This window comes from Clarias gariepinus, chromosome 16 (assembly GCF_024256425.1).
Source record: "Clarias gariepinus isolate MV-2021 ecotype Netherlands chromosome 16, CGAR_prim_01v2, whole genome shotgun sequence".
Lineage (NCBI taxonomy): Eukaryota > Metazoa > Chordata > Actinopteri > Siluriformes > Clariidae > Clarias > Clarias gariepinus.
Window position 1 is genome coordinate 30,179,524 of NC_071115.1, and position 14,951 is coordinate 30,194,474.

Below are 14,951 nucleotides of genomic sequence, written 5' to 3' on the forward strand. Positions count from 1 at the left end.
ATATATATACATGTTTTTGAGAGAGAGAGAGAAATGTGCTCTGTGTGTGTGTATATATATTATTACATAAATATCTATGGTATTGCACACAATATTGTACATATATTTAATGACAGTGAGAAGAATGTTTAGCTGTTCATGAGGTAAATTGCCTGGGAAAAAAACATTTGTAAATAAGTATATTTATATATTGTGCCTGACTGTTCGGTGCTTTGTGTGTGTGTATATATATAAATATACTTATTTACAAATAATAAATATACTTATTTGAAAGTATCTCACACCCTACTCTATTTGATAGCCTATTAATTTTTATATAAAAGAAACACACACACACACACACACACACACACACACACACACACAAAACCCATCCTACCCCATTGTTCTAAACTTTTAATTTTTTTTCGTGTGTCGTGCTGTTTCGTCTTGTCATTTGTTTTGTTCTGGAAGCTCTGTCCCTAAAACAAATTCCTTGTACGTGCAAGTGTACTTGGCAGTAAAACTCTTTCTGATTCTAATTCTGATAAATTATAATTTCTGCATATAAAAGCATTCACGTTCCATAATGCTTTATCTTGTATGCAGGGTTACAGGGGGGCCTGGAGCCTGTCCCAGCAAGTCATGAGGCGGGGTACACCCTGGACGGGGTGCCAATACATTGCAAGGCACACACACACACACACACACACACACATAAAATCAGGAAAATAGGAGAAAAACACTTTTTTACGACACTGCATACACCTAATTTATCTTGTCTGATTTGATTGAAGAATGTTGGATGGTGTTAATTCATCACCTATTTATTCATTTTAAATCAGTGGTTTATCCTGGGAACACTGGGTGTGATGTACGTATACTGAACTCCACTGCCATGGATTCCCAAGCAGGACACTATTCACACACAAATAAATGCACCTATTCATACCTAGGGGCAACTTCTTGTTAAGAGAAAAAGAAAGAAATATACAGGATAAATATATATCAGGGCTTTTTAACTCCAGTCCTGGGGCATCGGTGTAAAACACAGTGATTTGTGATTCTTCTGCTCAACACAGCAGTGATATATATATATATATATATATATATATATATATATATATATATATATAGCAGCTATGTATAGCAGTATAAATTGCTGTAATGAATAAAAATAAGTACATATACACGTGCTGCATCTCGCTTCATCACACCAACCTTGTGTGGATTATCTTCCTATGACATCATGACAAAGGGTGTCATGTTCCCTAATTGCGCAATCCAACGGCATTAAAACGTACAACAATACACCACAGATTTGTTAACGGTTATTTCGATGAAACGGTGGCTGCATCTGTATCTGTCCATGTCCTCCTTCTGAGAAAGTAATGTATAGTTGTGTTTACTGAAAACTGTGAGCGCCAAGACATGTCGAATGTCTGCACTTTCTCATTCTTGTGTCTGCACAAACCAAAGTAATAAAGAAGATTGAAGGAACGAAGGAATGAAGGAATGCTGTCGAAGCTGCAATGTCATTCGTTATGGTCTTGAATCGTCCCACTGACAGCAGCGCATTCCCCGAGACACACTCATTAGCACATTTTAAGGTGTTGCCTTTAAAGGTTAAGATTTAAATCTGTAGCACCTCAGGGGCGAATTCTGGACCCGCTTCGTTTCCTGTTCATAAGGTTATTAGACAAATGGTGTTGCTTTACATACAGTCATTCAACTGCTAAGCATCTGATTTAACTCCAAGCTCAACATTTATTTAGGAATATGGAAACAATGATTCACGGGTTCAAAGCATTGCACTCCGACAGGTTACTGTTAAATATCATTTATTATGCATTTTTTTTAATGATATTTATGTTAAAAAAAACACGTTTTTAACTGCAGGAGCATCATGCGAAGGTACCTGCCTTACTAGAAGCAAGTATTTTTTTTATCTTTTCACTGTTTATTGGTGTTAATAGAGAAAAGAGAAAAAAAAATAGAGAAAGAAAAAAAAAAGGTTTATGTGACTTTAAATTTATGTGACGTTGGTCTTTTGCAACTGTTGAAAATGTAAATAAAAAATAAATAAACATGTTAAACATGAATACTGCAGAGATTTATTCAGACTGGAAAAAATTCAAAAGAGGAAGTATAGAAATGTTATAATGACTAAAGCGTTCCTAAGATTTCTGTGAAGTTTTTAGCTTCACACTGAGTAACATGAACAGTAAACGTCCTAGGTTATATCACATCCAGTCTAAACTGATTTGTCGGTAAAAAAATGTATAAATACATTCCTGGAAACACTCACTTTTTCCTTTACTCCCGCCAAAACTAAAGCAATAAGAAACACGTTTTAAAGGATAGGTTGGAGACGTGACTTTAAGGGTTTTCAGTAAGTTCATAGCTAGCACAGGTTTCACCAAGATCAGTTTCAGGGTCATGTGACCTAAGCATCTGATCTGAAGATTTTTTTTGTTTTGTTCTGCACATGATGTAAGACGATCTTTTCTGATATAAATACGATCAGGACACTCGATACCTGTGGTTAATGCTCTTGCTCATTTTATAGCATGTGCACACACACACACACACACACACACGCACAAAACCTCACTTACACACACACAGGTCATGAAGAACAAACTATGCGACGGATTCAGACTGCGCTAAAATCCTAAAAAAGATATTCTTGTAACTATGACATAAGCCAGTGGTGTAGTCGTGGTGTGAAACTCATCCCGACCAAACAGGGCCTCATTAAGGCATGAAAAAAAAGTGATATATAAGATGGAAAATTACCTACCAGAACATTATAGTCATGTGATCTACTTATGCACAAATGTTGCCACGCCCTCGACAACACCTGTTTAAAATGAATGTCAAGGCAACCAGTTTTTATTAAAACATATGAGCCTAAGAGGATTACAGGCACATTACAGGTTGTATGATCACGTCTTACTAAGTAAAAGATGCAACTTCTTATGACTCTTCTGTCATCGGGGGAAAAAACAAAACCAAACATGTGCCAAAATATATGTGTTTGTTTTACAGTAGAAACCTGCTCATCCAGCCTCCTCGGTCTCAGTCACAGGCGTCTCCTTGGTCTGGAATCACCAGGTTTTTTTGTTAGTTTATCACTTTCAGTGACCTGCCGAAAAAAATTGACTTGAATGCACTTGACGATGATGATGTCTTGCATTGGGCAGGTCTTGTGGTGATACTATAAACTGATTGACTCTCCGCAACACACCCCTAACCCCTCCCAAACATCTCCGCATACACTGAAATGCTAGCTTACATTTTGAATGGATAAAAGAAAAATGATTAGAAAAATGTCAGAAACGCAGAGGAAAACCTTATCTGGTGCACTTCACAATAGATTACAGTGTAGCCCACTGGATTCTGGAGTCTGATTGGTGTTCTGCAAAGGCCTTCTGCACAACTCATGGCAGCTACACATGCCATATTCATTCCTTGCCTGACCGTGTACACAGGCTACATGTAGTGATAAGGGACAGAAACAGGGCAGACCTGAAGTGTGAAAATGTGAGTGGTGTCGCCTCGGGAGCCATCAGCACGTTCACATTCCACACTCTCAGAACAGCATGCACAGAAGAATTGTTTGTCCTTATTGGAAAAGAATAAGAGTTTATTGATTCTGGAACTGGAGTTTCGCTCGGATGTATGAGTCAAGTCCTGTGCTTGTGCCCAGAAGGTCATGAGTTCAAATCCCGGGACTGTCAGAGACACCGACCTCTAATTATTTTGGATGAAAGTGAACGCAATATGGGTGGCACGGTCAGAAATAGTGTAGCGGTTAGCACTGTCGCCTTGCACCTCCAGGGTCTGGGTTCGATTCCCAGCCAGACTCGATTCCTGTCTCTGTGTGCATGAGTTTTGCATATTCCCTCCGTGCTTGGTGGGTTTCACCCATGTACTCTGGATTCCTCCCACAGTCCAAAGATATGCAGGTTAGGCTAATTGGCGCTCCGCCTCGTACCCTGGGCCTCCTGGGATAGGCTCCAGGCCCCCCGTGACCCTGAATACAGAATAAGGCGGTATAGACAATTAGTGAAAGCCAATTGTATTTGTATGGTGTGATAGTTATAAACAGAACTATTTCACTAAATAATAAACAATTAAATATCTACAATACAGACTTCCTGAAACCTCAGATAAGTTCTACTTTAGCCCTCAAATTTCTACCCTTATTCATGCCATTCTGAAACCCACAAGTTCCGGCTCCTGCCATCCTGAAATTTTCATGTTCCTATTTCTTCTTCTTTTTCTTCTTCTTTTCCCCTGTGGTTCACAAGCTCGTATTCCTAGCATCGCAAAGCAAATAAACTCCATCTTCTGCCATCCTGAGGCCCACAATCACTTACTCTTGCTATCATGAAGGCCACATCAAGGTCCTACTCCTGCCATGCTAAAGCTCACAATTTCATATTTCTGTCATTCTGAAACCCACAACTTCCTCGTCTGTCGATCGGAAATCTAAAAGTTCCTATTTCTGCTATCATGAAGCTTGTAGACCACTTGTAGGCCACAAGTTTCTACTCCTGACATCCTGAAAGCAAGCAAGTTCCTACTCCTTCTGTACCACTCTGGAGTCACCAAGTTCCTGCTTTTGCTATAATGAAATCCTCGGGCACCTACTTGCAGTTCACAGGTTTTATATAGTAAAGTATTTGGGTCTGTGAATGAAGTGATACATACTTTTGTACTCCAGTTCTTGCTCCAGGGCCGAAAACAGAACAGTAACAGCATGTGACTGTGAGGGAATTTACAGTACATGAAGGCTGGCTTTTGTGTTGTAATGGAGTTACACACGTTTTCAGAGGACTATGTGACAAATCAGACCTAAAAAAAACAAACAAAAACAAAAAACCACAAGCTATGCTTGGAAGGCGAATGCGGCTCACGCCATCTTTCACCAAAAAAAAAAAAAATCACTTGAAAAAGAAAAGTAAAAATTATAGGTTTAATTACAATTAATTACTTTTTTTTTTTTTAACATTGGTTAATTTTTCACATACAATGCATGTGTTGTTATTTTCATGTATTTTTCCCAATATATTTTATTTACTGTATTTGTAAATATGATTCATTCACATGGTTTATTTTCTTCCTAATGCCAGGTTTTTTTTTATATGTAGTATTTTTTTACTTGATTAATTCAGTATTTGTTTTATTAATATTCAAATGTGATGTGTCTTTTGTGTCTGTTATATTTTTATTTTTTACATTTTTTTTTGTATTTTCATTATGATGTTTTTTTTTAATTATGAGAGATATAATTTTTTTTTTAATAAAGCATTTTTATTTTGTTTTTTACGATGCATTTATTGATTTATTTTTTACTGATATTAAATTTTTAATTGCCTCATTTATTAATCCCCCAGATTTTTTATATGTCAATATGTCATGTGATCATTTCCATTTTTTTTCTTTTTCTTAGGCATTCACGCATTACTAACATAAATAAAAAAGTATATATAAGATGTGTGTATTTGTGTGTGTTTTCCATGAGGGTCCCCTCGGGCCTAGTAACAAATCAGGAAGATTAAGAAGTCGTACACACTGACTCATCATAAAGCACAGATCCTCTCATGTCTGATGCGCAGCCACTACTGGAATGTGAAACACAGAGGGGTTTGGTCACGACCTGGGGAATGCTGTAGGGCAGGATCGACTGCAAGGGCAGAAAGGGTGTGGCACCTCTCATATTAGTCTGTGTGTGTGTGTGTGTGTGTGTGTGTGTGTGTGTGTGTGTGTGACTGAACTATATCTCTGATAGTCTCTTTCTGACTTTAGGTCCCACACCTGATGACTTCTGCCCCACACCTCTCTCCAGCAGCTCCACGTTCTAAACCTTACACACATTTCAAACCCATGCACGCGGCTAATCAATGAATAACGTGTGTGATCGCGAGCGTCTAAGCCTGCGTGTGAAAGATGACACCGAAATCTTTGGGCTTTTTGTAAAGGATGTGGTTCGTGCATGTTCTTAACAGAGGATGTGGCTAACTTAGACATAGAAAAGTGGAAGAAAGGCTTTTATAACCAGCTTTGGAGATCAACTGCAAGATATTAGCAAATGACAACCATGCTCAAAAATAGCTAGCTAGCTAACTAGCATTACTATATGCATTGGAAAGGTTTAAGATGCAAGATGCAAGTGACATGCCTATCATAAGGTGGGGAAAAGAGATAAGGTTACCCTTAAAATCAAGCTAACAATTGCATCCTAACACCTAGCTAACTAGCATCATCAGGATTCAAAATTCAGGATGGAATGGGGTCACATGCCTTAAATAAGGCGGGACAAAAGGAAAAAAATTTCGAGCCAGCATCTGCTAAACTAGCTAGCTAATTAGCATGACTGAACGCATTAACAAAATTTAAGATGCAAAGGGTGGCAAAAAAAGAGTTTCTGTGATTCTAAAAATCAAGCTAACATCTGTTAAACCGTATGACAATAACTAGCCATCTGACTAGCATTGCTCTGCATTTGCAAGATTTAAAGGCAGAAGATTTACAGGCACGTGGTCGAAGGATGCTCCACATTAATAAATTAAACTGTTTGCGTCTCATCTCTAATGGTTACGGTGACTGTGAAAAGATGTTTAAATAGCATCTGTGGAAGGAGTCTCCAGTGTCAGCGCTTTGTTATTTCATGACGGAGAAGTTTAGTAGATTCTTAGTAAGATGACTAACATTACTAAGGATTTAAAGGTAGACAATAAACATAACACATAAAAGGAAAGAAAATCGAATCTCCTACCGCTGCTAATTTTCCCACTCTTTTGTGTTAATGCTATAAGATGTATAATGTTAATTAGCAAAAAAAATTAAACATTGAAAAGAGCTGAAGAAACTGACTTATTCAGGCTTTATATAATTCAATTATTTGTCACGTGTACGTTACACAGTAGAGAAAAATGTTTCACATATCCCAGTTAGGACACTGGGGTCAGAGTGCAGAGTGCAGGGTCGGCCTGGATACAGCAGCCCTGGGGTTAAGAGCCTTGCTCAAAGGCTCAACAGTGGAAGCCTGGCAGCGCTGGGGCTCGAACCCCCAACCTCCCGATCAGTAACCCAGAAACCCTAAACGATTGAGCCTGTAAATTTCCATTCTTTGGCACGTAGGTTACCAAGCTCGATACCTCCATGGCTAACAAACAGTATTGTGCTTTTTGTTTATTTTTTCTTTCTGCATACAAAGAGTTTTTAAGCCTGTGGGCTTTCGACTAGCCTTACAAGGCATTTTTAAGATTTACAAGGCATTTTTCTCCTTGTAAATCTTCTTTAACTACAGCAGCGCAGTGACATGCTAGCTATGACAAAAAAACTTAAAAGAATTAGTTGTAGCCAAACCTGTACTCTTTGAATTTACAGAACTAAAATAGAACACTAAGTATAAGGTACAGCTCAGGTTAACTATTCTAACCATTAATCCTTGGTATTTGATATTCTGCTTTTTATACACCTACAGGAATTGAGCTACAACTGCTGTGAACGCTAAAATCGAGCCAACCCTGACAATCGAGACAATGGTATAAAGATATGAAGAATTCACAAATATTCCGTATCACTAGCATTATGACACTATGGCACTATTATATAATATTGTAAGCAGTGTTGGATGTAACGTGTTACAAAGTAACGTGTTACAAAGTAACGTGTTAGAGTACTCGGATTACTTTTTTGATGTAACGGATAATCTAACGCGTTAGCTCCGCCATTTAAGTACTCAGTTACTTAGTTATTTTTCAAAAAATGTAATTCGTTATTCAGACAATTTATGTAATCCATGAGGCAGACAGCAGTCATACCTAATCCGTTAGTGTGTGTGTGAAAGTTGTCCTACAAGCCTCGCCCCGATAACCCTACCCCCTCTGTTATTCCTGCTGTTATAGCACTATCTCACTATGTCTATGTGAGGAGCGACGCGCGGAAAGATGGAAACCTAATCACAGCGGCAAAACTCGCAGTAACTCATGATGAATCGCACTTACGGTCACCGCGCGAAACCGCGTAGGTGAGATAGGAGTATTAGTAGTTAACAGATTATGGGCCAAACTTCGCTAATGATCCATCGTGATGATGGTAGAATAATTATAAAGGTCTTGACTAAAACAACATGCATGAGGAATCACAAAGGAGTTTTCATTTTCTGCAACAGAAAAGTACTGAACTAGTTACTTTCATCAGAAAGTAACTCTGTAATGTAACTGATTACTTTTTGCAGACAGTAATTTTCTAATGTAATTAGTTACTTTAAAAAAAGTAACGATTATATGTAAGTAGTAACACTCTTCAGGTGTTCTTGCTGGTATAGAAACATATTGTTCCCACACCAAGGTTGATTTTTTTTATTTTTTTTAAAAAGCATGACATGAAGTTCCTTTCCTCTTCAAATTACAACTTTTAATTGATACCATTTAGAATTAGCTTTAATGTTGTTATTAGATTAGATTTACTTTTAATGTTATCATAGTAAAGTATCATAGTTTAATATAAATAAGCTGTTACCATAGAAACGATAATGCATTTAAATGTTTATATGAACCTGTGATTGTTGGAGCAACTAGTTTTCCAATTAAATTCTCCAAAATCCAATTAAATTTTGGCCATTTGTGACCTCATATAAGAAGAGCCCCTCCCCCACTCACCTCCGCTGTTTTTCTGGAGGGGCGTGGCTCAGCAGGAGGTCATTTACATAACATTTACATGTTATAACAGTCATATTTAAAGCGTAAGACATGCCCTAAGTCTGATCCTACTATTTGGTCAATTGGCAAGGTAATTCAGGCCACTCTGGTTAGTCTGGGTGTGTAATAGGTGATAAGGTTATAATAACATTTAGAAAGCCAACTATGGCAAAATGACAGACTGACGCTCCCCATGTCATGAGGAGATCAACTTGTACATATTATCCCTTATACCAGAGCAATAATACTCTGTACCCTGATTGGTCAGAAGGTCTTGATTAATTGTGCTTCGAATCACATGCTTTAGATTTGTTCACTTGTTCTAATACGTTACCGTTTCTATAGTAACGGCTCAGTCACAGGGAGTTGCACGAAGGCTGTTCTGCCTTAACAAAGTAAACAATTTATGTAGTAGCTGTAATGCTGAAGGTTACTGTGAAAAGATGTTTATGTAGAATTTATGGAAGGAGTCTCCAGTGCCAGCGCTTTCTTTTCCACAACATATGCTTAACCGGATTTGTCTTTCTGACAACAAATAAAAAAGCTAATGAAAATGCATAAGATATAGTTTATTTAATAAATAATTATAAAATTGTTGTGGTATAAGAGGAATAAATCACTTTGAGATGAAAATTTGTATCACAGGTTCCAGTTGTTGATTAATTTCCTTTCACAGCATCTTCATCTCTTCATCAAGGATGCTGGATAGTGCGGTGGTGCAGTCGGTGTCATAGTTATTTTATTTATAGAGAAACAACATTATAAATAAATAATAACTTTATAAATTGTTAATTGCTAATAAATGTCTCTATTTTGCCCTGATGGTGTGCAGACATCCTGTTTACGCACACCCACACACCCACACACACACACACACACGCGTGTGTACTACAAAATATGTTATTTAAATTTTTTTTTTAATTATTATTTTAAATGGATTGCTCTTCACATCAGCTCTTTTCATTATTACTTTATTACTTATCATTCTAACTGAATGACTTTAATGCAGATGATGTGTATAACGTGTGTTTTAGGCGTACACGTACTTGTCTTTCTGCACCTGTAAGGGCACATTGTTATCACACAAACAGGTTATTCAGAGAAAAAAAAAAAAAAAAGCCTGTCTACCTGAATCAGGCTCATGCATATTCATGGAGGAGGTGAATGCGTATGTAAGCGCGCCCTCGTCGAGCAGGGTGGAGTGGAGGGAAGCCTGTGAAAAGCTGAAGGTCTTGTCCTGAACTGGATTCAGTCGCACCCAGAACACAGCTGCAGCAGGGTGAGTAGAGACTTCCTCAAACACTTAAAGGCCTTAAAGTCGGTTTGGCTGAACAGATTGGTTTAGGGTTAAAACGAGAAAATACTGAAAGTGATTTTGGGTTGTTTAAAATATATATATATCCTTTTTCGGAAAATGATTAAGATAATAAAATTTAATTTTGAGCCTTTTCAGGCCTCCAGGATTAAGTTTCAGTATTTCTGGAAATGTGTACACATCTGCTTAACATGTGTTTAAAAATGCTGCTTAGAGATGATCACATGATCAAAAAAAGATATCACGTCATTTTATGGGAATTTAATCCCAGGCGACTCAAGTCTTGTTTCATAATCATTAAACTCCCTTTCAGATTCTCCCATGAAATTGAAACATGTTTAATATTTCTGTAGGAGAACATAACCCTACTTGAAAACACTTGAGATCATGATGTTGTCACTTTTAGTCCAGGTTTGGTCCAGGTTCAGGCCTCGAGTCTGTTTTTGCAGTCTTTATGTAATTGAAAAGGAAGGAGTTTGATGTAAGCTTGATGATGTCGTCCCATAGAGAGCGAGGACAACAATGCTGCCAGGGCCAACGCCTGCTCACATGCTCGAAATTACTCTTAGCATTTTTTTTATGAAAAAAGAAAAAAGTCACCTAGTAGCGTTAGTTATGAACCCCTGAGCTAATCTGTACTGACGATACATTAACTCCCTGTAACTGTATAATATATAAGGCATATGCACTTCATAGCCATCCTTCATGTTTACTACTGTATTTACTACCTTCCCTACATAGGGCATGAAATGTTCTAGTGTACTTGGTGCACTTAGTGTATTTAGTGCACTAAATATCCAGTAAGGAACTTTTTGACAGTTTTCTTAATCAAGAATCAATTAGTCATGTGACTGGTTTATATAAGGAAACATTCTTACTTTTTAATTGAATGGAAAACTATTTTTAAGGTAGTAGTATGTGGTCATTTATTCTTGGAAAGCAGGAATATTTCAGCGGAAAATACGATTCCTGAATTCCAGTGTAAAATTTGTAAATGTAGAAAAACTGATTCCCTATATGATTATAATCACCATTGCAATAATTAATAATAATTTTTATTTTGTTTATAATGCTAATTTGTCTATTGTTATTAACGGGAATCTTCTACAAAATTTAAAGAAGTGAATGTTCCAGATTGTTATTCTGATGTTTTAGATATAACAGTTTCAGAGAATCGGAGAACCTAATAGGCTGTAGTTAGATATTTTTTCCCACCCGGATCTTGGAATAGTTTCCTGACTCATGTGTTGCTTTACTTTACTCTTATACGCTCCCCTGCAGTTATTATTTAACTTACCAGTGACAATTTTTCAGAGAGAGTACTCACCTATATTTTGTTCAGGTGGCACCTTTGTTTTGTACCTGTTTTTATTATTCTTTTACTTGTAAAAAGAATTTTTTTAAACTTTAAACATAAAGAATGCCTGTATTAAAGGTATTGAAGGTATTTTGAGGGCACCAGTCCAACAGCAAGGTACAATCAGGTACTGTTTTCCTGCTCAGGATAAAGCAGTACCTGAAACTGAAGGAATGAAGGAATGAATGAAGGAATGAAGGAATGAATGAAGTTCACCCTACAGCGCAGCACCAGCACCATCACCCATGCCGCTTTTCTTTGTCACCCAAGCTTGATGTGACATCTTTCTTTTGTTATGCCCGATCCCAGCCCTGATACACACCTTACAGTGAATTAATCACTAACGGATTGATCACTGTTACCGTTTAAATGTCTTAACGATGTACTGTTTTTAAAGGAGACACGCCTGGAAATCATGTTCCTTCATGATGTCACATTACACCCTATAGTGTCATTCACACACTTCATGTAAAGACCCTGTTAGAACTCTAAACCTGACCTCACCTCATTGGAAAGGTGGATGACATAATGTATCTGTATTCGTGTTATTAATTAATTTGGCAGTTTATTAGTAATTTGCACGACAGGATCTATTATTTGTTAAATCCACCCACATGCACAACCCTTCCATGATGTCGTCAGGATTAGGGCATTACATGTAAGAACAGATAGAACTTCCTGTAGATAATTGAGGTTAATGACATGTTGATAAAGATAATCTAGACAATCATGTGGATAAACCATCACCCCTGATGCCTGGGGTTCCATGCTTTAACGTCTCACTTTTTCTGGCCTCCATCTGAACAGCCTCAGCATCCGATTATGTATTTTCTTCATAATTTACTTTTTAACGGTACCACTTCAGCACCAAGGAACAGTAAAGTATCTACGCGTAAGAATGTCGGCTATATGCTAACATGACGTGGTCGAGACTTGCGAGTGAAACATGCTGCCAGGTGACATTCCACGCCTTACTAGTCTTCACCTGGCACAGGACAGGCTAGGCTAGTCAGATTTTTCATCAAGGCGTTCACTGAGTCAAATTCCTGCCTTTTAGAAACAATCTGAACTTCTTCAGGCATTTCCGAAAACCATCTCAGCAGAGAAGTATTTCTTTGACTCAAGAGGAGGCATTATCATACAGCTTTATTGTATATTGTTTATGAAGTCACGGTAGGGTTTTCAGTTGTGATCTCCATTAATCTGCCCATCCAACATCATCTTTTGTAACATGGACTTCATCATAAACCTTTAAGGGTCACGGGGTCCTTGTTCTGAACGCTGATTAATCCGAGTCATGAAACATTTTTACAGTATTCATGAGACTGCGGTGTGATGTGTCTCTAAATCCAACTCAACTGAGAGACGAGCACTAAACTGGACTATGAGGAGGAAATGTGATGACATTTTCCGTATGACATTCCCTTCATTTACGATAACAATGCTCAAACACCCCCTGGTGGTCAGAATTTGTGAAATTTACTTCCTAAATGTATTAAAATAGCAGATTGATTGTAAAAACCAACCGGCTGTAACATTTCACCGTTAACATTGGAAACAATGATTTCAACAAAAAAAATCGAAATCAACCCAGAGATAAAAAGTAGGTATTTATCTGATGACCGCAAAAGTGTCACAGTCGTCCAGCCGCTCACCCTTCGGTTCAGAAAGAGTCGACGTTTCCATCAAAATTTTCTTTGATATTTGATATTTTCTGATGATACATATGATAAAAGCTCTTTCACTTCATGCAGGAAGATTGCACACGTGTTATATAGTGTTTCCTTCGAATAATATCCTTATATGAACATTGCTTGATGTTTTTGAATGTGTACTTTCAAAAATGTAATTTTGTAAGAAGACAGAAATAAAATAAAAGAAAGACCAAACTATGATATAAATTCATATGTTAGTATCGACTGCATATAATTAATATAGGTATAATTATTATAATATGCATTGAATTAATACATCTTTTCTTTTCTTGATTAATCGATTCCTACAGGTACAGCTAAACAGATACGGAAATGAGCTCCCCAATAAAAGATCCTCCGCCCTACATCATACCAGGTTAGTGTCAAATCAGGAAAAAAAAAAAAATACAAACAGGGCAAAACTATTCAAAATTGTCTAGATATTTTTGTTGGTCTCCACGGGAAGTGATCCCTCTTATTGGTTCCTTATCCACTTTTGTTCTGATTATAATCACATACCCAGTAAAGAACACCCCACATAACGCGATGATACCATGACCTCTTGTTCTCTGTGGTAGACGCCATAGGAGACAATGTGAAGGTGTACAAGGTGCACACGCCGTTTGACCCAGCGTCCGCTCCCACCAGGTCAGAATACAGAGTGCCGGCCCAAAGCACGACAGGTGAGCATGTTAATGCTTATCAGGGACACGTCAGTTTGAAACCCCATTTTCTCTCTCTAAATGTTTTCCTCCCTCACTCCGGCAGTTCAGACGACGTCCACGACCCCTGAGAGGAACAGGTACGTGAATTATGAATCGGACCTGGGACGCTCTCCTAGCATGACCACGTGCACCTACTGCAGGGAGCAAGTCCTCACACAAGTCACCTATAAAGTGGGAACCTACGCATGGCTCATGTGCCTCCTCTTCATCTTGTGCGGGTAGGAGTCATCAAACTTCATTGTTTATACTGAAGCTTTCATAGATAACTTAATAGGCTTAATATGCACGATACATTCAGAAAAATAACTGGTATGTTAAAGAGAGTAAGAGAGACTTTGCACAAGGTTATATATAAAATGTCATTTTAATTCCATCTTCTCATGATAGATAAAACAAACCAAATCCAACTTTAAGACCTTTCATCAATCAATTAATCAATCAATCAATCAATAGATAGATAGATCATCTAATCATTTGTCCATATGTGGACTGTAATATTAGCATATAATATCATGGATGTACAAACGTTCTTAAATCTTACAAACTGTCCCTTTAAAAAGTAACGAAATTGTTTCAATGATCATGTAAAGTTTAAATGTCTCCAAGTGAATAAACTGTGGTTATAAACATATATTATACTGTATATTGTGTGTTTTAGGTTCGTGCTTGGCTGCTGCCTCCTGCCTTTCTTCCTCAAATTCTTCAAGGACGTCTACCACTCCTGCCCCAAGTGTCAACGTGTTCTGCACGTGGAGAAGAAAAGATGCTGCTGACCCCGGCTAAACCCGGCTACAGTTAATGCTTACAACATAGCTGCAGAAAAAGAAACATGAAAAAGAAAAAAACACACACACAACACACCTACCACCATCACCATCTGGTCGACATGATCATGTATGAACATGAGATTAGCTGATGGACCATTCGGCAGATAAAAAAAAAAAACAAAAAAAAAAAACTATCAATGTATTAGTATTATGATTATGATAATTTGCTTCTGCAATACACAACCATCGCTTCAGACATTTAGGATGTTTTGATTCACATGATCAGCGTTTTCTAATCCGAAGTTCCATGAGTCCATGTTTTTTGCTCTGTTGTCAGTCCTGCAATTTTTCTTGTTTTGGTTGGTTCAAGTGCGTTTGTTTCTAGGTAGATCAAATA

The 14,951-nt window shown here is 37.5% G+C and overlaps 1 protein-coding gene across 1 annotated transcript; it reads left to right on the top strand.

The window, feature by feature from the left end:
* The first annotated feature begins 9,950 nt into the window (after positions 1–9,950).
* On the top strand, positions 9,951–14,937 carry si:ch211-157c3.4 (Lipopolysaccharide-induced tumor necrosis factor-alpha factor homolog-like). The gene is made up of 5 exons (XM_053515107.1): positions 9,951–9,975; positions 13,374–13,438; positions 13,641–13,745; positions 13,831–14,005; positions 14,446–14,937. The coding sequence occupies exons 2-5, from the start codon at positions 13,396–13,398 to the stop codon at positions 14,558–14,560; spliced, it is 438 nt and encodes a 145-aa protein (XP_053371082.1). The 5' UTR covers positions 9,951–9,975; positions 13,374–13,395; the 3' UTR covers positions 14,561–14,937.
* The last annotated feature ends 14 nt before the right edge of the window (positions 14,938–14,951 follow it).